At 40.0% G+C, this 23,614-nt stretch overlaps 1 protein-coding gene across 2 annotated transcripts in view; it reads right to left on the bottom strand.

Moving 5' to 3' along the window:
• Nucleotides 1-3,733: 3,733 nt before the first annotated feature.
• Nucleotides 3,734-23,614, bottom strand: part of loxl2b (lysyl oxidase-like 2b) — a 43,717-nt gene continuing 23,836 nt past the window's right edge. Inside the window, exons 5-15 of one of the 2 annotated variants that reach the window (XM_042421328.1) lie at nt 18,912-19,128; nt 16,152-16,335; nt 12,652-12,803; nt 11,288-11,455; nt 7,097-7,262; nt 6,411-6,651; nt 6,011-6,126; nt 5,593-5,729; nt 5,366-5,477; nt 4,305-4,371; nt 3,734-4,102 (exon numbers count right to left, since the gene is read on the bottom strand). In XM_042421328.1, coding sequence (XP_042277262.1) covers nt 4,099-4,102; nt 4,305-4,371; nt 5,366-5,477; nt 5,593-5,729; nt 6,011-6,126; nt 6,411-6,651; nt 7,097-7,262; nt 11,288-11,455; nt 12,652-12,803; nt 16,152-16,335; nt 18,912-19,128 — 1,564 coding nt within the window. In that variant the 3' untranslated portion in view covers nt 3,734-4,098. Of the gene's footprint in view, nt 4,372-5,365; nt 5,478-5,592; nt 5,730-6,010; nt 6,127-6,410; nt 6,652-7,096; nt 7,263-11,287; nt 11,456-12,651; nt 12,804-16,151; nt 16,336-18,911; nt 19,129-23,614 lie in introns of both variants that reach the window. The other variant, XM_042421329.1, reaches the window with a different exon arrangement.

Below are 23,614 nucleotides of genomic sequence, written 5' to 3'. Positions count from 1 at the left end.
TCTTGGAATTGCATAAATTGGGTCTGACTGGAAAGCTGAGACTCTTGTGGATGATGTTAGTCCCCATAGTAGGCATTTCATTGTACTGAGACCATTTTTTGAAACTTGTCCATACCTGTATAAAATGACCTATTGTGACCTGCAGGATAATCACAGCCTCATGAAAACAACTACGATATACACTCGCTTACAGTATCACAATACCCCTGTATCATGATACGTATCATATCGCCAGACTGTTGCCAGTACACAGCCCTAAAACAGTCTGCAGTCTGTTAACAGTCACACCAGTGTTGTCCTTTAACTGATGACCAAGGATCTATGACATCATGGATAATGCCTCAGACCAAAATGCTTTGACAGCAGGACATATGATGAAATAGGTCTGGCGTAAGGTAAAACCTACATAAAATAAGTTGTATAAAGGGCAGAAAATGTTGTTTGTAACTGGAAAACTTTAAAGGGGATGTTGAAAGAGCAGGTTGTTAGGCAGGAGTATTTGTTAGGCAAAAAAGGTGGCATTTATTAACAAAAATATGAATAAAACAGGAAAAAATGAACCTTCAACAAAACTAACTAAACTAATCAAATCTGCAGTCTCACAGCGAGCTGTAACCGACCCTTGAACTCCTCTTACTACTGACTGCTGACTGGTATTTTACCCTCAGACTCACCTAACTGTGACGCACCATCAGCTCACCACAGGTTAGAAAGATACAGAATAACAGAATCAACATAAATATAACATGTTTTATCCTTCCTCCCTCAACTTAACAGTACTTAGTCACTCAGTGCTCAGAGTGCCAAATTATGCACACCTGTTTTCACTATCACTGACTAAGCAGATGATCTGCGTTGACATCACAAAACAAACACACACACACACACACACACACACAAAACCCCACAAATAAACCCACATCACAACTGGGAGCTGAGAAAGCAAACATGCTTTTTGTAATAAGCTCCAGGCCTGACGCCCTTCAAAACATGTTTTGTGTAACATGACTGATACATTAACAGAGTAACTGAAGAATCACACTGAAATTTATGATTTAATCCCATATAAATGCTGTTAATGTTGGGGAACAGGGCCTTTTAAATCATGCTACAGCAAACATTGAATAATTACACATGGTCTGTTTTTAAAGTATCGTACCTCTATACTTGCACCTTCGGTTTGGAATCATTTAAAAGATAATGAATACTTAAAAAGCTCTTTTTCATACTGTATTTATTGCTCTACATGTCGGTGTTGTCATGTAATTGTGTGTGTTTTCATGCAACTTATGTTTGAACTACTCTACGCTGCAGTTTTTTATGCTCTTGTGTCTCCAGAGACTAAACTCTTGTTAAGTTGGTGAAGTTGAGTTGGAGCTCTTCCATTTTCACTGTTTGGCAATGAAATCTAAAAAGTGCATTTTGGGTAGAATGTTTATTTACAACCAGTACTTTATAGTAAATATATAAAACTTGGCTTCACAGATCAGATCAGACTTGGAGGATGTGCAGAGAATCTGATATCTCCAAGAAATCAGACATAGAAAGGGTTAAAAAAAAAAAATTACATCTGCTGCAGTGTAAATGCTGCCAAAGATGACTGATTGTTCCTCCGACCCAGGGTAAACATATCTGAAAAAGAAGCAAAGACTCTTGGGAAATCCAGTGCGAGAAGAAAGAGAATATTTCAGCAGCCAGACAGTGTGGTGAGCTGAGTCACTGTGAACCTGAATGATTTATTCTCTACTGAACTGAAGATGTGTGTGTTTATCAGTGTCCTACGATTGTCTACATGCAGTTTTTGAAGCTTTTCTATACATTTGTCATAGAATAAATCTATTGTAAATGAATTATAGTTCTTGTGTTCTTATCTTAATAATAATGAAGAAAAAATAAATATAAATCACACAGAACAGCAAAGATGTTAGTTGCTCTGTAACTCAGACCTTTATTATAGTTTAACACACAAAGCACATAGTTTTGTACGCTCAGTTCAAGTATACTGTTAGTATACATAATGTAGCTGTTCAACATGTACTGTACCCTCAGAAAACAGAGAGCCAGTTTGATAGCACCATTATAAAAAGTACAATAAAATACGATTCACACACATTATTGTACAAAAGTAATTTTTTTAAACATGGAATAAAACTGAACTTGACTAAACTGACTGGTAGTTTAGTGACTGATAAAACCTTACTTTCAGTGACAGGAAGTTACTAATGTTTGGTTTTTTTTGTTGTTTTTTTTTTACATTTTGAGAGTATAAAAGAACACATTTGTAATTGACTGTCTAAACAGGAAGAGATGGTGTTTGTGCTGTGCAGGATCTGTCTCCTTGTAAAGGCAACGTATGAGGCAGTGAGAGGAAACCAAGTGCAGGTTACTGCAGCGTCTGCAGCCCTGTGATGCTAACAATGAGCCCAGAGAGCACTGCTGGCTCTGGGACACTAAAACAAACACTTCAGGCACATTTAGATTGTCCTCGCTGATATTCTACTGCAGCTTTGCCGTTTGGTCACAGTCTGTTTCCTGCACAACACATTTCAACATTAGTGTAGTTACTCATGAGATTATCAGGCACATGTTTCTCTCCAAAGAAAGCAAAAAAAAAGCTGTGCTTATTACTTACAAATTTAATCTTTTACAGTTACATGGATATGAACGTGTAATATATGCTGTTGCTGTCACTCGGGTACGATGCACGACACCGTGCGCGACACCGTGCACGGCACCCGAAACCTTAAGAATATGTTGTCTCCCGACTTTAATTGCAGTCTGGCAGTCGGACAATAATAAATCTTTGGAAACTGAGTGTGAAAGTTCATTTTTGTGTGAAAGTTCATTTTTGACCTTAGGAAAATCTTAACAAAAAGGTCCACTTGCTCACCTTTTCAGTGGCTTTCAACCACACCCCACTGCCTTCCATCTGTTGTTAACATGACTGAACCAACGGAGCTATCACCATAACAACTGAGCAAACTCACTGCAGAAAGCTCCTGATAAAAAGCTAGTAAGTGGACTTTTTTTGGTTCAAATTCATTCCAAGTGTCTAACAGTCAGTGTGTACTGATGGGTGTGAAAGGTTTGTGGACATTTTGTAAAGGCACTGAACAAGGAGAAAAGACAGTTGAGGTCCTAATAGAAGCTTCAAAAGCAAAATGTTGCTGCTTATCATTAACAGGAAGAAGTTCTGATCACATGAAGACAACAAGGCAACACGTTGGAGCTGAAACTGATCCTCAGTTGTTCAGGCACCATGTGACCAAAGAAAAAAAGAGAGTAACCAAATTTATGTCAGTATTTTCTGCTTTTCACTGACTGAATATACTAACCGACTGTTTATACACTCGCTGCATACTGACCGCGTGCAATGAGTGGAAGGCTTTCTGCATATTATGCATCATGTTAATTAAGGGTCAACCTGTCACATAATTTTATTTCTGGACAAACTGAGATTGCTCCCAACAACAACTTCCCATCATGTGATGTTCAGACTACAGTCTTGTCCACAGAATGCTCCGAATATACTAAAAAAATGATGTTGGGGCACTTTAGCTTGTAATGTTTTAGCTTTGCAGATTGGTCTGTTTGCACTTTTTTTAAACACTTAGTTGATTTGCATAAACTTGCGCCTTCAGCTTATGAAACGCTCAGTTAGCCTGTGTAGCATAACCTCAGTGTATGTGGACTTCAGTGTGTAAAAGGCACTTTATGAAACTCTCGAAGTAAATGCAAGCGGAAAGAATGAAGCATTTATTTCCAAACACAGACCGGAGCCGCTGTTATCGACGATTCCTCGCCATCCTCAGGTGACCCGGCACAGACATCCAAACTCTCCGGGGTGAGCTTTGAACAAAAAAGCACTGCAGCCGGGCTCTGTTAGAGTGCTGCACTTCAAAGAATGCACATCTTGGATGACATTCCCCGACGCTGCACCTGGTGTTAAATACCTGCCCCTTCCCAGCAGGTTGATTTCATCACTCATTCAAAAGTCACAGGGCAGGCGGAGAGCTCCACTGCCCTCAGGGAGGATGGAAGTGTTGGTAAGGCTGTAGCTGCCTCTGTTTGGACAGGAGGAGGGGATCAAATATTCTTTCAGCTGGGGAGAAAAAAAAAAGGAGGATGGAGGGTCAAAGAAAGCTGCTGCCTTATGGATGAGGGGAACATAAAAGGATGATTTGACCAGGGCAAGGCTGGCAGGGGGAATCCACCACAGATGTGTAGTGGTTGGTGGGCTTCAGACAGTCTCCCTGTAGGAGGGGGAACAGCCGGTCGACTCCTCTCCTCTGCTTCTTCTTTACCTGTGGGTCACCTGGTTGTTCAGGAGGCCTGGGAATGTCTGCTCTGTTTCAGTGCTTAATGAGCCACCTGGCAGAGACACAGAGACACAGTTACCACCTACAGGATGCACTTTGTCCTCGTTTGACGCCTTCTACCGACAGTCTGAATCATCTCTATTGTATGATAAATGTAGGGGATTTCTGCCCTGCTAAGTGCTCAGACTTGTCTTCAATTATCATAATAAGTAATAATGAGTCAACTTAACACTGTCTCTCTGTGCTGTTACCATTAACATTGTAATAAATATAATATTAGAGTGTGAAAGTTCACTCTTGACCTTGCAGTAGTTCAGAAGTTCAGACAAAGCAACAAAGCAATCATTAACTCAAATGGATTTTTCCAGAGCTTTCGACTCTCAGACTCCACACAGAGACGGGATATGATCTCCTGTAAGCAACTTAGGTAACAACATTCACTGATGAAAGCAGTGAGATGCGGCTGAAAGTTCCAGCAGAAACCAGTAAGTGGCAATCGAACTGAGAAAATGTTTTAATTATTAAATTATTTTTAATCAAACAAAAGTATTTCCACTGTATTAATGTGACTGGAAAACTACAAGACAGACCAGACTGACTGCTGAGAGATGTGAGGTTGAGGACTGTAATGCTAATCTCATGGGAGGGGTTAGCTTTTAACTAGCTAGCGCTAACCAGAAGGATGGAGTCAAAGCAAGTCTGACGTTTAGACTAATCTCTCAGTTGTTGCTGACAAAGAAAAATGGAAATAAACTGGACTTTGTTGCAACAAATGTACAAAAGTATTGAGTTTTGCCCTACAATAGATGTACATATTGAACTAGAATAACTGTAATTATTGCACTAGTACGACTGTAATTATGCACTAGAACATAATGTTATTACTGACAGGTATGCATCTCTTATCAAAACTACACAGTCAAATAACATGTTTTCCCTGACACGTATGTAGCACTTACACTGAGAAGTGACCTGAAGTGCAACAGTAGAATAAGTTTCACCACCATAACAAATACAGCAGATGTTACAGATTATTGAGGTCTCACCATTATGGCAGCTGTACATCCACACACGATGACCATCATATCGACATCTGCATTTCATGATGTTATTGCTGTAGTCTGACTCGGGCACTTCATAGTTTGGATTAATTATAATCTGTAAAAGGACAAACATGGAGGATTCGTCAACAACATAAAGAGAGAAATGTGTGAAAGGAAATGAGGATATCTGACTATGAGGAGAAACAACAACAGAAGATGGAAAACATCACCTGGAAAATGTAATCTCCAGGTTTGACGTCAGTGATGTCCACCCACTGGCAGTCGATGTCGTGCCTGTAGGTATCCCAGCAGCCCACAGTGATGCCCTGATCTCCAAAATTAGCGCATTCATAAACCTTCTCAATACCTGCAGTAAGAAAAATTAGATAGTAATCAAACCCTCTGAGAATGATTTTTATATTTTAAAGCTACATTATTAATTTTTTGGCCAATCGGGGGCAGCAAATCAAGCTGTAAACACACAGAGCAAAATCAGCATTTATTTCCAGTCAGGTTTTGTAAACCCAGTTAATAGAAGACTACTGGTGCAGCTTTAAAAGCCCATTAATGATTATATGAAAGAAGGTTGTTTTGCCACATTTTTGAAAAGTTGAAAAGTTTTTTTCATATCTTGAAATTGGTTCTCACCTTCATCACACTCTGAATCTTCCAGGCAAAAACTGGCTTTGTGTCCTTCTGCCACTTTGGTTCCGTTGAGGCTGAACAGGTCATAGACAGTAAACACCTCCATGCTGTGATAATGTCTACACACACAAACAGAAAAGCAGTTTTACAAACCTTGTCAGGCTGAAAGCGCAGCACAAAAATGCATCAGAAAGTTTGATGTGGGCCTTCGTACGATGTGTCAAGTTCTTCCAGTCAAAGGTGCCAAAGGTTTGACGTGTGGGAAGCTGCAAATCATGTGAAGCTGCCAAGAGTAGAGTTCCTCCAGCCAACTAAGGAACCACAAGATGTGGGACTTTCTGTAGCGCTATGTGCAGCAGTTTTAAGCTCACGGCACACACGCCTTGCACTCTACGACACTGACCTATGACAGTCGTGCCACACCCAGGAGTGACGGCTGGCTTTGGGCCGGAAGTCGGACTGGCCGTTGTTGTGGATCTGGGAGGAGAAGCGCAGCAGGCGGCGGTAGGAGTTGGCCGGTGTGGCGCTGGAGGTGGAGGACAGACAGTTCTCCTCGTACGCACACTGCAGCATGAACATGGGTCGGTCCTCCATGTAGGTGGTCTGTTCCACCACCTGAGGGTTCAGCACCAGGTCTGGAGCCGCTGGTGGGCAGGAGGATGAAGGAGAAACCACAGAGAAGCAGACACAGACAAAACATATTTAGAAATACTTAAAAAGCTCTGGCACATGTGATGTAAATGAGTCTCAGTTTGAAGCTGTAGAGCCCTCTTGTGATTCAGGAGGGATTTTGGAGTTTCAGTTATATAAACATTTCTCCAAGGCAGAAAAAAATGAGTTTGTTGAATTAAAAGTCAATGTGCAGAACAAAAGAGTGAAAGCTTTTCAGTGTGACTGTTACCTCACTGCCAAACGAAGGGCAAAGGATGTAGTCAAAGTTAAATTAAGTCAATTACTTAATTCTTTATTCATTCATTCAGTCATGACCATACATTTAGGATCTTTAACAGGCAACCCTAACCCCCTAACATTACACCATTTCTCTCAAAAGTATTCACCATCAATAACATATGAGTTTAGGCGTCTTACTCTCAGAGCAGGAGACGCCAGCGGCATTGCGTCCGCCTCCTTTCGAGCAGGTGAGGTGGGCTCCGTGGTGCAGGCAGTGGGACAGAGACATCTCAGTACCAGAGCAGCGAACGCCACTCATCACCACAGCATCTGCATTAACCTCCCCCGGCCAATACCATGTCTCCTGTTGAGAAAAAACAGCCACAACAGGATTACATCCACATATCATCCACCGGAAGATGTATCTTTATCAGTTAATTATGAAGAGGGTTGTGTTTTTGGCCCTGGGCCGATCCCCGGCCAATCAGCTCCCTGTCTGTTCTCCTGTTTCATCACCTCACCCCCCTCACCTGAGCTTCTCCGCCCAACTCCCCACCTGCACCTCATCACCTCGTTAGTTCAGTTGTTGGATCCTTTGTTCGGTTCAGTTCTGTTCAGTTCTGCCTGCACTCAGTTTTTATTAAAGCTTTATTCTTCAGGTTATTGTTGCCTGCAGTCTCCTGCTCCACTCTTCATGACAGGCAGGATGCTACCAGAGCTCCTTTATGTAATCTGTCAAGTTGACCATTATGGAATTGACCATTTCATTATTAATATGCTAAAAGAAGCACATAATTCAAATTCTGGAGACAAATTGTGCAATTTTCAAGTACACATATTTAGATCATTTACTCTACTTAAAATAGCAACATCACTATCACAAGTAAAAGTCCTGATTTCATCATTTTACTCTATAAAAATCCTCCAAGGTATTATCAGTAGAACGTGCCCAAGAAACAAAAGTAAATGTACTCATTATGTAAAATACACCAAATACACCTTTTGGTAGTCTTTCTAATGATGTATTACTGGATTATCAATACTAATGCATGATCATGTTGTAGCTGGTCAAGATGAGGATAACATCAAACATATTATTGATGAAAACTTGAATCTGAAAAGTAACTACAGCTGGCAAATACATGTAGTTACAACATTTGCCTCTAAAATGTGGAAGTATTAAGTAGCATAAAATAGAAATACTCAAACAAAGAGCCTAAAAATTGTATTTAAGTAAAGTCCTTGAGGGCATGTGCCTGAAAAACGCTAAGTGAATATAGAGATGAATGATGGATGCTGTTCTAAAAAATATTGGGGAATAATAATAATAAAACTAGCACATGAGTGCTTGACTTCAAGACACTGAACAGTTGCAGAATTATAAAATATTAAAGCTGGTTGATGTCTAATTGCTTTGCAGTAATACTATATAACTATTTTACCAGTACTGATGATACTCAGCAACTATTTGGTACCTTTTTGATGGAGATCAATATTAATTGTCCAATGAAGGGTTAGGCAGGGTAACGTTCCAGACTGACCACTAGAGGGCACACATGATCCTTGTAACAGCATCATGGACGTGACACTTCATTGAATTGATGATGAGGTTTTTCTGTATTGTAACATTTATATCTTACATTAGCTGGTATATTTTTCTATTCACAACAACTAGGAAGTGAAACCTCTAAACTACCAACATAACAATCCAAAAAATATGAGCCAACACAACTATTCCCATGTTTAAAAAATACTGTATTGGAACCGAGCCTCCATATACAGAAAGGAGAAATGCTACAACATAGTAATAGGAAAAAGTTCCTTCATTTCATAAGTCCTGATACAATGGACAGCACTCCTCATACCTGCCTCGAGGTAAACCTCATCCTATAATCATACAGAAACCATCATTTTCTAGTTTCCACTCATAAAACTGCTCTTCACTCCACGACTCTGCAAACACTTTGAAAGGCTGTTACTATGAATCCCCCCTCATTTCCTGTTACTGTTATCATGCTGTACTGTAATCTTCCTCCCCGTTAAACAAGAAGAGCTCTTTATCTTAACATCCTACAGGTGTCAGCAGTTAACAGAGGTATCAATTCTCCACACCAGAGAGCCATTTGTTGTTCTTAGCAACAACAGACACACAGAAACACAGCGATCCTCCGTAGGACTCTATGGAAGTATGCGGCTGCCGATATTAAAAATAAATCATTTCATCAAATTGAAATGTCATTTCTCCATTTGAGTGAATGTCAAATAAAAATAAAAGTTTAAAATGCAAAAAAAAGTTCCACTGACAAATCACTTTCAGCCTGCTCCCAAGCATTTAAGCACCGTTATTAAGAATAAATTGAACATTAAAAAGACTTTTCAATTCAGCAGACAATGTGAAACCTAAACTTGAATACATCTGAAATTAATGGTGTCCTGACTGTAGCTTATTTCTGATGAAAATGAAAATCATCATAATGGCAGGATTCTACCAGTCCCCCTTTTGTGAAATGAGCGAGGCCATTTCCATTCCATTTTCATTATTAATATGCTAAAATAGGAGCATAATTCATATTCAAATGTCCACTGAGCAATATCATTCTTCTAGTTTAGGTTGCACATTATTAAGCCAGAGTTCTGTGGGAGCAAACTGAAAATGACACACACATTCATTTTATCAGTAATTTTATGAAAATGAAAACTGAATCTAAACATTTTGTCACCTGTGCACACAGACGGAAATTCAAATTTTACTTGATTAAATTATTTCATTTTGATTTTGGCAGCTGTATACTCCCATAGTCACAACTTGTCCTGTGTTATCTCGGTGCCACTGAGACTGATTCATGTACATTAATGTCCATCAAATGAACTGTAAGGATGTATAGATATAAAGAGACAAACTAATTCTGTAAGATTCCTCCTCAAAATAAACTGAAACTTTACATTCAGCCTCATAAATATTATATACAGAGCAAAATCAATGTTTCATTCATTACTTTTGCAGATAGAAACTAAAAAGCAGTCGGCTACAGTTTTTTCACATTAAACACTATTTCAACCTTGAAGGAAATTTTTTAGGATCTCACATGGCTTCCTGACGAGAAAACCTGAACTGCACAGGAAATGATTGCAAGCACCTTACTGTGTTTGGTCATTTGGAAAAAATGAAAAAGGGACTCGGGAGTACGCCTGTGACTCAGGACAACAGTACGTGACACTGGTGGTGAGTCAATAAAACCAGACCATAATCTACAGCAATGATTCCAGCTCACTGGCTGCTGATTAAAGCAGTGCTACCAACTGATGAACTGATCTGAAGTGAAGGAAGGGATGATTTTTACACCACTTTCATTTCTGTACCATATACAGTGTATTTGGAGACTTGGAGGAGTTCTGGTTTTTCTTGGCTTCCCGTGGGGCATTTCAGAGGGGCTGGCAGACAGCGGTGACCCTGCAGCAGAGTCAGGATATAGCTTTACTGGCTCCACACCGCCAGATCCAGTCCAGCCAGAACAGAAGGATACACTTGATTGTTTCTCTCTCTGTGCTTTTCATCTTTTTATCCCCAGCAGTCTTTGGTCATAAAAGTGTTATAAAGTCAACTTTGTTCTGACATCCACAGTTTGGCTGCGTGTCATTTTCGGTAACACTGGGATTCAGATTTACTCCGTGCTGCTGTCAGGAAAATAAACTGCTTCATGGACTGAAAACTACACTGATTAAACTGAATACTTTACATGGTCAGGTAGATTACTGCTGAGTCTGCGCAGCTCAGTAGATGCAGCTAGGTGCTTGCTCACAGGATAACACCTTTTTTAATGGTTTTATGGTATTTGTGACTGTAAATTCATTGGAAGGTTCCTGGAAAGGGCTCTGTAACACAATCTATTAATTGCTATTATTTGCTAGTGTGACCTACAGTAGAGTCAGCTGAACATGCAAAATCTGTCAACAGGCAAGCAAACAATTCATCTGCTACAGAGAATAATGTTTCTGAGTGAATAATGAGAGAATATTTTCTTTGGTTTAAATCAACTCAACAAAACTAACTGAACTCAAATAATCTTCCCTCTGTAGTTAGAACCAAATTACACACTTCTTTCCAGGATATTTCCTTATTAAGAAATGATAAACCTGTAAATGTAACTGTCCAGACACATTGCAGTTGATTGGGACTTTGGAGACCTACTGTAGATCTAGCAGTCAGGGCCAGAAAAGGGTTTTTCTGCTGGGAACTGTGGTTACAGTTGACTGGAAGGATATCATGTACACATTATGTACCACTTGTTAGTTTTGTTTTACTTTAAAAGCTGTAACATTTTAAGTGAAAGAAATAAAATGTGGTTTTATACAGAGCAAACCCCACCACATAGCTGCTGTGACTCGTACCTGGAAAGCGTTGCTGGCGAAACCCAGGCCCAGCTGTCTGCAGACCACCATGGCCTCCATGGTTCCCCAGCCTTCACTGCACACCGTCCCCCACACCAGAGAGCCGTTTCTCTCCACCAGCACTTCCACACGTCCCTCATAGGGGTTACGACCACCACTCAGACGCAGCTGTGTGCACAAAAGTTACAGTAACATGATGTTCAGTTAATTATTTTGTGACCAAGAAGAAATAAAAGCAGTTAAGAATTTAGTTTCTCTGCATATTTTTATGGATTTTCTTTAACTTTGACAATAAAGTTAAATCTAGAGAAAATGACTATACATGCAAAAGTCATTTAAAATGTACATAACCAATATAAACATATCATTATATAATATATCATATGACACCTATATGTTCACATTACCAGAAGCCTGCAGAAGCACATACTGCATATAAGCACAAATGTGTCATGAAGAGACAAAGCTAGTTTGTGGTTGTAGTTGGTACAAACTATTCAAATCTATGTAAAATGATCCAACTCCTGTCTGGAGGAAGAAAACAATTTCAACATTATACAAGTACAAAAGAAACAACCTCCTTACATGCCGTCCTTCTGCAGTCTTGAGAAGCATGTTTCAAACTGCAAAACTGATTTTTGGCCACTTGGGGGCAGTAGAAACAACTTGTGAACACAACATTGACATATCATCTCTATTTAAGTTGATATGTTGACGTTGTTAGGAAACAGCTGCTTATTTCCACATCCAGCAGTTACAGAGCAACATTATCATTCATGTGGAGTCGTGTTTCTGTCCAATATTCACTCTCTTTTAGCTGTTTCTGCTCTCTACTAACTCCCTAGCTGCTAAATGCTCCACTATGTTCACCAGCTAGTCTACAGCTAACTGTGTCTGTTTGCTGTTTGGTGCTGAGCAGGTAGTGTACAGCGGCTTTTTAGAGCTTTCTCTCTGAAAACAGCTGTGTGCTGCAGCTGAAATGAGATTAGAGTGCTGAGAGTGAACCAAAACAGTAAAGGTGCAAGCAGACAGCTAAACAATGAAGCTCCATAAAGCCGAGGGGAGCTGCAGAGTTGCTGATAATTCTCTGTAGGTTCATCACTACAAGCAATGGCTCTGACACACTGTCATTCGATACATTATTATAAAAATATTGATAATAGCCACTTTAAGTAGGCCGAACTGGGGCCCGCTCCATCAAATTTGTACCATGCAAGCTGCAGTTTGCAGAATGAGATAATCCCTCTGGTGTTTTATCTTGCATGAACATGTGAAACTCTTGTAGAATTGTATCTGAAATTTGCAAGCAACAGTCATTAGTGTAACTTGACGCTGATAGATAATCTATCTGTGCTGAGGCTCACCCTCTCCTGGAAGCCCATCGCAGGGACGTTACATCTGACGGCTGCGTCCTCCTCATGGCTGCAACCCAGAGCCTCCTTGTTGAAGAAGCACTCAGTGATGGACTTCTCAAACCCAGAGCACTCCACCTCGTTCATATGGACCGGGCCCATACCTGGAGAGCACAGACAAAATAACAACTATCTGAAAAGGAGGCTTTTTCTTTGTACAACTATCCACATTAAATAGTACAGCTCACTAGCAGCTCACACTTGATGAATACACTCACCATGTTTTATTTATAGTAACATAACTTTACTTATATATCATGTAGAGTCAAGCTGAGAAAACAGATTGAAGGTTCTGATGTGACATAAAACAATCAAACTGTAAATGATAAATATTTGCAGTTTCAATGAAAAAGGCACAAAAAACTGTTGAGATAAAATCACTTTACATGTAAATACATGTTCCTGTTGTATTTGTATGAATAGTGAAACAATATTTTTATACTGTTGCTCTATAATATAATATTTGAAGAGATTATCACGTTCAAGATTTATACACATTTCATAGGTTTCTGTGTCATTTTTTAAAAGAATTTACATCCCTGGTAGCTTTATACTTTGTTAAATTGACAAAATTATGAGCTAGACTTATAGCTGAGTTTAAAAAAAAAAAAGGATAGTTTAAAATGTGCTAAACAAAGACAAACATGAACCAGAATGAACCAGAATGAACCAGAATGAACCAGAATGAACCAGAATGAACCTGGACTTCTGAGGACACACTGAGACATACCAAAATGAGTCTTTCCCCAGTTCCTTCAAAATCTACAAAAGACAAAGTGTCAGTCTGTCTCTTGTGAAGTAACAGTGAATATTCCTTGTGCACTACAAGTCATGTTTAAGGTCCATCACCATGAAGAATCTTTAAAAGCAATGACAGAGTCTTCAGTCACTGGAGATGATTTCAAACAGCTCTAATTCATTTCTGTGAGCTTTGTCTCTGCTAATAAGACACGCCTTCATCTCCAATGATCCTCAGAACTTGTTTTCCCTCTCTCTTATGTTTTACTATTACCATCTACGTTTTTCATTATTTCCATCTGAGTTTTGTTTTTCTCTATGAGCTTTCAGAGAGCCACTGATGAGAAATCATGACGGAAAAATGACTTTCAAAAAGCAGTTTTCCATGCCTAATGTCAGTGGAATGTGGAGCAATGTACAGCACGTCCCTGTTTGTGAAAAAGGAAATATTTCCTGTTCAGAAATACCACACAGCTCAGGAGTCTTTCTGCTGTTCTGTGGTATAGGACACAGTTTTCCACAGTTATCCTGATGACAGGTGAGCTCAGGCTTTAAAATATGGTCTAACAGAGGAAAAGCAGGTCAGTAGCGCGTTATAGTTGGGTGGAGTACCAACTTCCAAACGTGCTTTACCTGCTGTAAAACTCCACGTGCAACCAGTGATATAACCGAGCTGCAGACTGGGAAGAAACTGCTCAGTGGAGACCATAAAGAGGCAGCGCTCACAGTGAAAGCCTCCATTACAAAATAACTAGACAATAAAAGCAGGCCCTCTATAACCTGCAGGCAACTTCTCCTCCAGCATAGAAGTTATATCACTTTTATTACAGTCTATTACAACTTACTTGTATAATTTTGGTCATGATTTCTGTCAGTTATGATAACGTTGTGCTCTGAGATCCAGGTGCAGAAGGTCAAAGTAGGTAAAAATGTCTTCATTGTCTCTAACACATACGTTTGGCTAAACTCTGGATTTATGTACAACGTACTCGTGTGTCTCGCCCCATCGGACTTTTTTGTTTTTAACTAATGTTTTCAAGCAGATAATCTGGTGGGTATTATTGAGAATAATGATTCAGCTGTTATAAACCTCAGTTATCCTTTAAAGTCTGAGACAGTCAGACACATAAACACACAGACAACAAAAAGTATGAAAAAAAAAAATCACTTTCAACAAAAACAAACAGTAGACGATGATTCTGCTGAAGAAACGAGACAAAAAATGTACTAATAATTAATATGTTATTTTGAAGTGAAAAACGTCAATGTTACTGAAATGATTATTAATTTTCATGATCAGACCAACATGTGATAAAAAGCAGCTCTCTCATTCATTTGAATGGTGGCAGTTCGTCGAGGCAACACGGTCGTCCTGCAAGTTGAACCAGGTTCAACTTCATCCAGCAAAGCGCTGTGTCGGCCAATCACATGCATACAAGCACACGTTCCTCTTGGATTACTAAAGAGACTAAAACTGAATCATGAACTTTAATAATTGCTGTCAGGAATCATTTTCAAACAAAACTAGACGATACAGGAAGAGTAAAGATTGAGAAATGATTTGTATCATAAACATATACAGATCAATTCAATCCAAAATCTGAACTCTGGGAGGTGCTATAGTATTTTATTCTTTTATTCCAAGTGCAATAAGCATTTTCAACTCAAAATACTGAACCACAAACCTTGTTTCAGTGTTTTGTGCTTTGTTTTAGATGTTTAGATTTGTTTATTTGTGTACTGTTGTGTAATCCAGAGATATCCAAGAATTATCCTTCCTCGTTAAAACCTGGCACCTACATGGTTCACATATGTTCTACTAGTAGCAGCTTTAACTCTCTAACTCCACACCCCCAGATTTCTGTAGTCTTCAGCCCCAGTGACGCTGAGTCAGCGCTGAGTCAGCGTCACTGAGTCAAGTGACTCAGCAGTGTTCACCAACACCTGGAAACAACCGTTTGTTTGTTTTTTAATCTCAGTGTTCTCTTTTTACCACATTTGTTATGTATCTCATTTGATTGATTACATGTTCTATTCTATTCTGGCATCTGAGCTTCCAGAGTGTCTGCTAACATTTCTGCATGGAAAGTAACGTGTCAAAGATTTGTTTCAGTCCAAACACTATTCTCCACAGGCTCTGTCCACAGTCCAGCTGGTTTTTTCCTCCTCTTGTAGTGTAACTTCCAGACTGAATATACAGGAATCTATAAATCCTTGCAGAGCAATCTCTGAGTTCATACCAGCTGAGGAATGGATTCCCTTCCTCACTGACCTCCACAGTGTCACTAATCCTGTTCCACCGAGCTAAATCGCTTTCACCATCAGGTCTTTGAGTTCATGATACTCTGCTCAGTGGCACAGAGGGGTGAAGAGGAAAGCCTTAAGGATAGAATTACTGCTCCAAATGTTTGGAATATGTGGTTTTGCTACACAGTCATTACCCTCTATTCCATAAATGCACGCAATGTACATGTACAGTTCCAAAAATAAAGACTCTTTCAGGTCTACTGTGTAGTTAGTTCAGTTTTTTTCAGGTTTTTTGTACATGATTATGATGTTCACATTTCATCTTTACGCTTTCCCTATTCATTCAAAAACCTTTGAAAATTCTTAAAATGTTCTTTTCCTCCCACATGTGAACATACAGCGAGGAGCGTCTGGAGAAAGACTCAGTTGACTTTGTACAAAACGCTGAGAATATAAAAGCAGCATACCTTGTCCCAGGCGACCTCCAGACAGGGCCTCCTTGGCGGTACCGAAGCCCAGCTCTCGACACACCACGGTAGCAGACAGCAGGTTCCAGTTGTCGTCACATATGGTGCCCCACTCTCCGTTTTTCAACACCTCCACTCGGCCCTCGCCTACGATGGCCCCGCCGCGCAGACGGACCAGCGGTTGCTGTGGAGGCAGAAAACAGACACTGTGAAAGACATCACTGTCAAAGCTAAGAAATCCACATTTCAAACGAGAAAGCCACATATTTAGGTTACTCTGGTTCTTTCAGAAAGTAAAAGACTCAGCTGAAAGTTTGCAACCTCAACTTTCCCCTCTGTGAGATGAGAAAGCTGAGGCAGCAGACTGGGTGGTTTCATGTTTATAGAACATGGCAGTATAACTGGTCTCCCATTAACTGTTTAGACAAACTGGAAGTGTTTCATTTTACAAGTAAACACATTAGTAGCACAGTTTAACCTGATTTACTGCTATTTGTATTCATAAAGTCTTAATGTGTGGGCTTCGTGGACACTTCCTCAAAACATATAAATTCATCATCCTGGAGAACAACACACTAAAAAAAGTGTATCCAGTACACAAGTTATCAAATAGAGCATGATTTAAGGCTAACTATTCTACATAATATGTATAATAATTAATATAATTAGTTCAGGAATATACTGTATACTGTAGTTATTATCAAAGAAATGCTTGATTATATTAAACTCATAATAGAAATGACTGAAATTCTTAAGACAAAAAAGGTTCATTCAATGATTTAGATCTGTAACATTTTCCACAAAGACAAAATAAAGGATGTCACCCTGGCCTCTGTTTTCTAAGAATAATTATATATATGGTTATATATATATGGTTTCCAGGGAAACATGTTGAGTGTACTCTGCTGCTTTCCCATATTACCCTCCAGAATCCTTCCAATTACTTTTAAGGCCTTACACAACTCGACTGCACCGCATCTGTCATGTATATCAGTGAGTTGCTGATCCCATTGAGGTCCTCTGGGCCTCTTACGTCATCAGAGTAAGAGCTGCTGGTTGTGTTGTGTGCTGTATGTGGTGACTGAGCAGTGTCACGTCTCACAAAGCGTAGATACATTTGCAAGTCCTGCAAGGCATTAATGCATTGATGTTTGCTTTGATTGGTGAAATAATCAAAGAAGCAACAGGTAGATTAACAGGTAATGAAAATAATAATTAGTTGCAGCCCTACATGAATAAACTTAATAGTAAAACAGGGCAGTGCATATGAAATATGAGGAATATTCAGCTACAGTATATGCATTAGAGTATGCAACAAGTGACACGGAAGATTATTCGCACAAGCTGATAAACCAATATCTATAAGATCTGATGGGTATACATGTATAAGATGAAAGTCAAATATCAGTATTAGTTCTATATGTTTTTGTTCTAAATGGTAAATATGTGGTTTCAGGTTAAAACTCCTCGGAGACAGACTGGCTGAGAGTGTTGAGAGGATTTGGGTTGTCGGGCATGCCACTTCCAGCCCGCCGCTCAGCTGTGAAGCGTGACAGAGAGCAGGCGAGCCCGAATCTCATGTCATAACATGGATGGAGTCACACAGACATAAATTCATGTCAGCTTAGTGCTCCTGTCACTGAAAACAACGGCTGAGAGTTTGTCCTGGCCTGATTCTAAAGTTGGTGTGGTTGTTTACAGACTGACTGAGTTTCATGACCCCTGGAGTCTTAAGACCTATGAAATGCCTTTTTAATCTTCTGTGTCTGTCAGTGGGGAAAAAAATCACTTTTTTACCCACAGTGGAAGTCAAAAGTCAGAATCAGGAAGAGAATAACAACTGTGGACCTGATCGGGATTAAAGCAAGGACTGACTAAAGGTTTGTGCAAAGAAAAAGGCATTCCACTTCATTCCAGAGGTGTTGGACAGGGTTGAGGTCAGAGCACACCAAACTCAGAAAATCATTTCTTTATGGAGCTGGCTTTGTGCACGGGGGCATTGTCATGTTGAAACAGGAAGCTACCTACTCTTTCTTTCCAACATCCCCAGACCAGAAGAACATCAAAATATGTCCATAGTATCCACGTACGTAGTAAGACTTTACTGACACGACACAGAATCCTGAGATGACTGCAGCACATTTCAGATCATTTAAAATGTGATGTTAAGAATTGACATGAAGGGTTTGTTTGTATATTCAGCTGTCACTGCTGCACAACCAAGGCATCGTGTCAGAAAGAAGAGATTTTGAGCAGAGTGTGAACCGAGCCTAAGAAAAGCAGCGATCAGCCTCTCGGGATTGGTATTATAACTTAAGAACACAATCCGAGCCACTAGCTAGCTCTGTTGGAAGGCTTGTTTGCACCATATCCTACGTTTCCTGAATTTGTTAGTGGAAAAAAAAACAAAAAACAAACAGTGAGTGCACTTTCTCTCAAGCACGTGAGGTGTACGCTCGAGGACACACGAGAAGAGTAAAAGTGAGCTGACTTTCCTTCCACTGTCCCAAGAATTTTACTACTTTATTCATGTTAAAATCTCAAGATGACAATGATTCATTTTTTATGAGAAGCATCCAAAGCATCTACAGCTGCTGCTCTCAAAGTGACACTGAGTACCGAAAGTCAGATTTGGCTTCACCAAAACATTTCATCACATTCATATACTGGCTTTGCTCACCATCACCACAGATTCACTAACTAACACCAGTGTAAATGCCCTGTGAGATATTCATGTAAAGGTGTGCAGAGTGACTTTACCTCTTGTCTGAAGGCCTTCCTGAACCCAGACAAGGGGGTGGGGGAAAAGGCTCTGCCAGGAACGCAGCTCACCACCACAGGCAACCCTCCAGCACAGGTCTCGTTGGACTTCAGTGATGTCGCCTGACCCAGTTTACAGCTGGACAAATGGGCTTCGTTGCCGGTGCAGTTGACAGAGTAGTCCCAGTACGTTGGCTTTCTCCTGCGAGCAAACATCCTGGGCAGATGGTGGACAAGGAGAGGAGATGAATGAAGTCTTTGGGGGATGAACAGAGCAGCATAGCATACCCACCACGCTATCACAAAGGCTACAAGTTAAAGCTGCACTAATATATATTTCTATATTAACAACGTGTCAAATGTCGATGTTAAAATGATCGCCAACTGTGCAGTTTACCTCACCTCTGCAGAGCGCGTTAGCTTCTTTAAGATCATTGTTTTGGGTTTAATGTTGGGTTCACTGTCATTTGTTTCATCCTCGTTTGCAACAGTGAGCAGCTGTTTTTGGCAGAAAAGCTCAGCTAAACCCGATTCACGCTGCCTGCTCAGCACCAAACAGCAGACAAACAAAGTTAGCGACTTGTCAGTTCTGATTTGTCAGTTCACCAGATTCCAAAGACTTCAAATGAAAGCTCTGTGTCTACTAGAGGTGTAAACAGGCGAGTTGTGATGCTTGTTAGGGAGTTCTACATTTACAACAAAATGACTAAGCTGCATCAAGCACATAATTACATCTGTATTCATTTCTCAATTCATTTTAACACAATTTTTCATTTCAGGTTTGTAGCCTGAAATTTGTGAGCGGTGGAGAAAGTCGGACTTCAGTGACTTCATCGAGGGACTAAACCTGCTATTAAATTCATCAAGACATGATTAAACTGATCAGAATGCTTTACCATGACACCATAAACCTAGACAAGGACAACAACGTTAGCATATTGCATAATTAATTCCAGAAGTGAAAGGTTGGTCAACAGCTGGAGAGTTCACTGTCTTCCAGATGAACTTAAACAAACCGGGGTTAATGACACTCTTTCGGGCATGCTGGGATGTTAATCTCCTCCTCTCCATTTATTAGTGAACCCATGTTATGTATTTAATGAGCCTCATTTGCAGAACAGCATGTCCTATCCTTGTGTCTCCTATCTGAAGTGTACATGAAAAACTGGATTAAAATGGGACAGGCAGCATTTGTTTTTCATTTGGGAGCTGATGGGCTGCAGACTGGAAACCATCCAGGGCTAATGTTCTCCGCCGCAGCCAGAAGACTGGCTCTAGTGTCTCCTCAGCCGGGATGCGTATCAGACTGTTCACACGGAACAATGATTGAATTTCTGGTGGTCCTGAGGCTGTGAAAGTTGACTTGTCACCAAAATGTCTTAACCTAGCTGAAATGATGATTACACACTTGCACTGAAGTTGCATTTTTTAGCAGTTTTGTTAAAATTGAGTTCGTCTACAACACTTGAAATGAATGATAACGAGGGAGAACTCCACCAAATTCAAATGTCAGAGTCATTTTGAGTTGGCTACAAATTTTTAACAGAAAGCCTGTGATGCAAACTGAGGGTTTGGAGTTTGAAAGACAGGAATATTTATGAGACAGGAAGGTTTTAACAAAAGATGCTACTGAGTTACATCATAGGAAATGTAGGATCCAGCCTTTTTAGAGCCTGAACCCAGAGATTTATTTGTGTTGAAAGGGGGGAAAGGGAGTCCTGCAGTAGACACCTACATAGGAAGCTTTTGATTTGTAGTTCAGATTTTATCCATTGAAGGAACCCGTGCATGCAATCAGGACATATAAAGCTACTGTGCAATCACTGCTCTGACAGAGAAAAACGATCACAGTGAGCAGGTTTGCATGATATTTGGTTTCCAATAGCAAGTAATACCTGGGCCAGAATCACTAATATGGATTCTGATACTTTTTTAAATTAAAAGTGGATAATATACTACTATGTTTAATGCATTAAATGTCATCATAAATCACAATCTTTTTACCGTTCTCTGTTAATCACATTTTTCCAAGTCTACAACACTCACAAGTTCATACACATTGAAACAACTTTGGTCACTTCAGTTTCATCCCTCTGTCTGTAAAAAGATCCCTTCTTAAGGCAATTTCAGTGTAAAGGATCCTGAGTCCTCTTCTAAAGTCCAGTTGAAGTTAAATGAAGCGTCAGTAGTCTGAGTTCGTTAAACTTAGTCTTTTTAGTGCAAAATTCACTCTGTGTGCTTCAACGAACAGCGTTTGCTTGCTGAGCCGCAGCAGAGAGACAGTAGCACAGATGAGAGGGGGAACATATGAGGGACTTTTGTACAACAAAGACTAACTTTGGAAGATACCAACTTGATTAATCTAACTCAGCCTCATATTAGCTTTTGCAAACCTTTGGAAGAGCAAGGACTGAAGATTTTGCCCTTCATCACTTACATTGAGAATCCTTTTTGAGGGAATCTCTTGGCATGCGTTCATTAGAGTGTTCTTGTGCCCAGAACGTGATTTAACTCGACACAGATCCCTTTTTGTTCTGTATCGATCCTCCTGAAGCCAGTATCACTACTCAAGACAAGACTGAGTATCAGTATCGATTCTTTTGGTGTCATCAAAGTGCACTTTAGCTATGGCGTTGCTAGGGCTTAACTTCACTTTCATGAGAACATTTTAATTTAGATCTGGTGCTCCTGAAGTGATTGTGGACAAAGCTAAACTAGAGGCTGCACAGAAGCATCAGCATAGAGTCAAACTGAGGATTATGAAAAAGCAGGGGCCGCTCTTGGCTGTGTGTCATCGCCGTTTCAAACGACAGCCTGTAAAAACACACTGCATGTTTCAAGGGGCTAAAGTGAGAGGAGGCTGACACGTAGATGGAAAGTTGAGGAGCCACCATGCTCTACTGTGGTTATCTAAAGCAGGATAAACTTGCAGCCCAGCAGACAGTAAATTCAAGGTTAACTTGAGTGCTGGAAGTTTTATGGCACACCGTCATTAACCTGCGGCTGCTTGGCTGCAAGCTTCTTCCTGTAAGCAATATTTAGATCACTCAGCATTCGCTCACACATTACGACAGCTTTGTGGAATGCACTGATGTTTGACTTTCAATGTATAACAGCTTGTGATATCAAGCATGCAATCTACACATTGGAAGGTGCACAAGTCAGGGTTATTTCTGTGTATTTGAACCCTTTAACACCTCCAGTACTTTTGTAATAGTCTGTCTTAAAGTTTTCAAAGGGTTATTAAACTGTTGGGCTACTAGACTGCTCCAGAGCAGAATCTAAAACCTAAAATCATATTTTAGTTGTAAACTCTGCTATCTACTATAAACATATATTTATATATCTCCAAAATTGTTGTTTTTCAGATATACTAAATAATTAAATCTTCCTTTATGGGTTCAGCTAAATAAACCAATTAAAAACCTCTGGAATATCAAAAAATACATCGTTACTGTCTCATGAAAACTTTTTGAAGATACATGGTGTTAACAGGACAGAGATGAAATATTCATGTAACTTTATACAGTACATACCATAATAATAAGCACATTTAGGTCAGGGCCCTGATGAGCTGACTATGAAGTTTCATATTTTCAATGTCAGCTTGAGGTTGGAACAGTAACCCACCACACAGTCGCACAACTACACTGACATCACTCAGTGCAGCTGACATATCAAGTGAGTCAGTTTCAGTCAATTGACACGAGGTCACGAAGAGAAGAGACAGCTGACCAAGTCTGGATCACCGACCAAGCCGACCACGTAGGTGACTGCCCCACGGCCCCAGACGTTCAGAGCACCGAGGCTCCTACAAGCCTTTCTAGTCAATCTTTCTGTAAGAACAACAGATCAAATGACTGTGAGTGCTGTGAGAGGACTCACTCGCTGTGATCATCTCACTCTGTAGTTCCCATCAGCTCTATAGAGCTTTTCACTGTCAACAATTGAAAAATCAGTAGTAAACCCACCGTATACTGCCTGGCCAGCAGCTAACAGCAGATAGAGTTAGCGACTAGCTAGTGAACCAATAGACTTTTTTCTCAGAAGTTCATGAAAAGCAAAACAGAGCTAGAAGGAGAGGAAATATTGGAGTATTTTTTGTTTTATTCATTCAGAAATACAACTCCAAAAGAATGCTAATCTTGTTCAGTGTCAGCTGGTTGCAAATGTTTATTTAACTAACGAGCCAATATATCCAACTTGACACTAATGAATACAAAAGTTCCTGAAAACCAAACAAACATGGATGCCTCATATCAGTCAAAAACTGACATTTAATGTAATAAACCCAAACTTAATAATAATGGTGTTATACTGTTAATGCACAGTGTTACTCTGTAATCACATACTTGCAAGTCATTAACATGGGAATCTTTTCCATGTTTATCATCCATCTAATATGATATGAACGGCAGCCATGTTGCCGACCTGCACTGACTAAATAGCAGCACTGAAGCACAGATTTGAAGCCAACACATAATGTGTAAGTGGATGTGTTGGGGTTTGACCAAGAACAGTTACATCAGTGTCTACCATACATTTTTAGACTGTTCACCTCACTTTGACTCATATTGTTGTAGTAATTGATGGCCGGGCGCTCGTTAGCTCTTCAAGAAATGGAAACGTAACCAAATCCAGACAATCTGGGTCTTTCATGTGTTTGCATCCAAGTGAGGCACAGAGGGCGACTGGTTAATATG

The sequence above is a fragment of the Thunnus maccoyii genome, chromosome 9 (assembly GCF_910596095.1).
Source record: "Thunnus maccoyii chromosome 9, fThuMac1.1, whole genome shotgun sequence".
Taxonomy (NCBI): domain Eukaryota; kingdom Metazoa; phylum Chordata; class Actinopteri; order Scombriformes; family Scombridae; genus Thunnus; species Thunnus maccoyii.
Note: the sequence above shows the minus strand (reverse complement) of the source record. Positions and strands in the feature narration are given on the sequence as shown.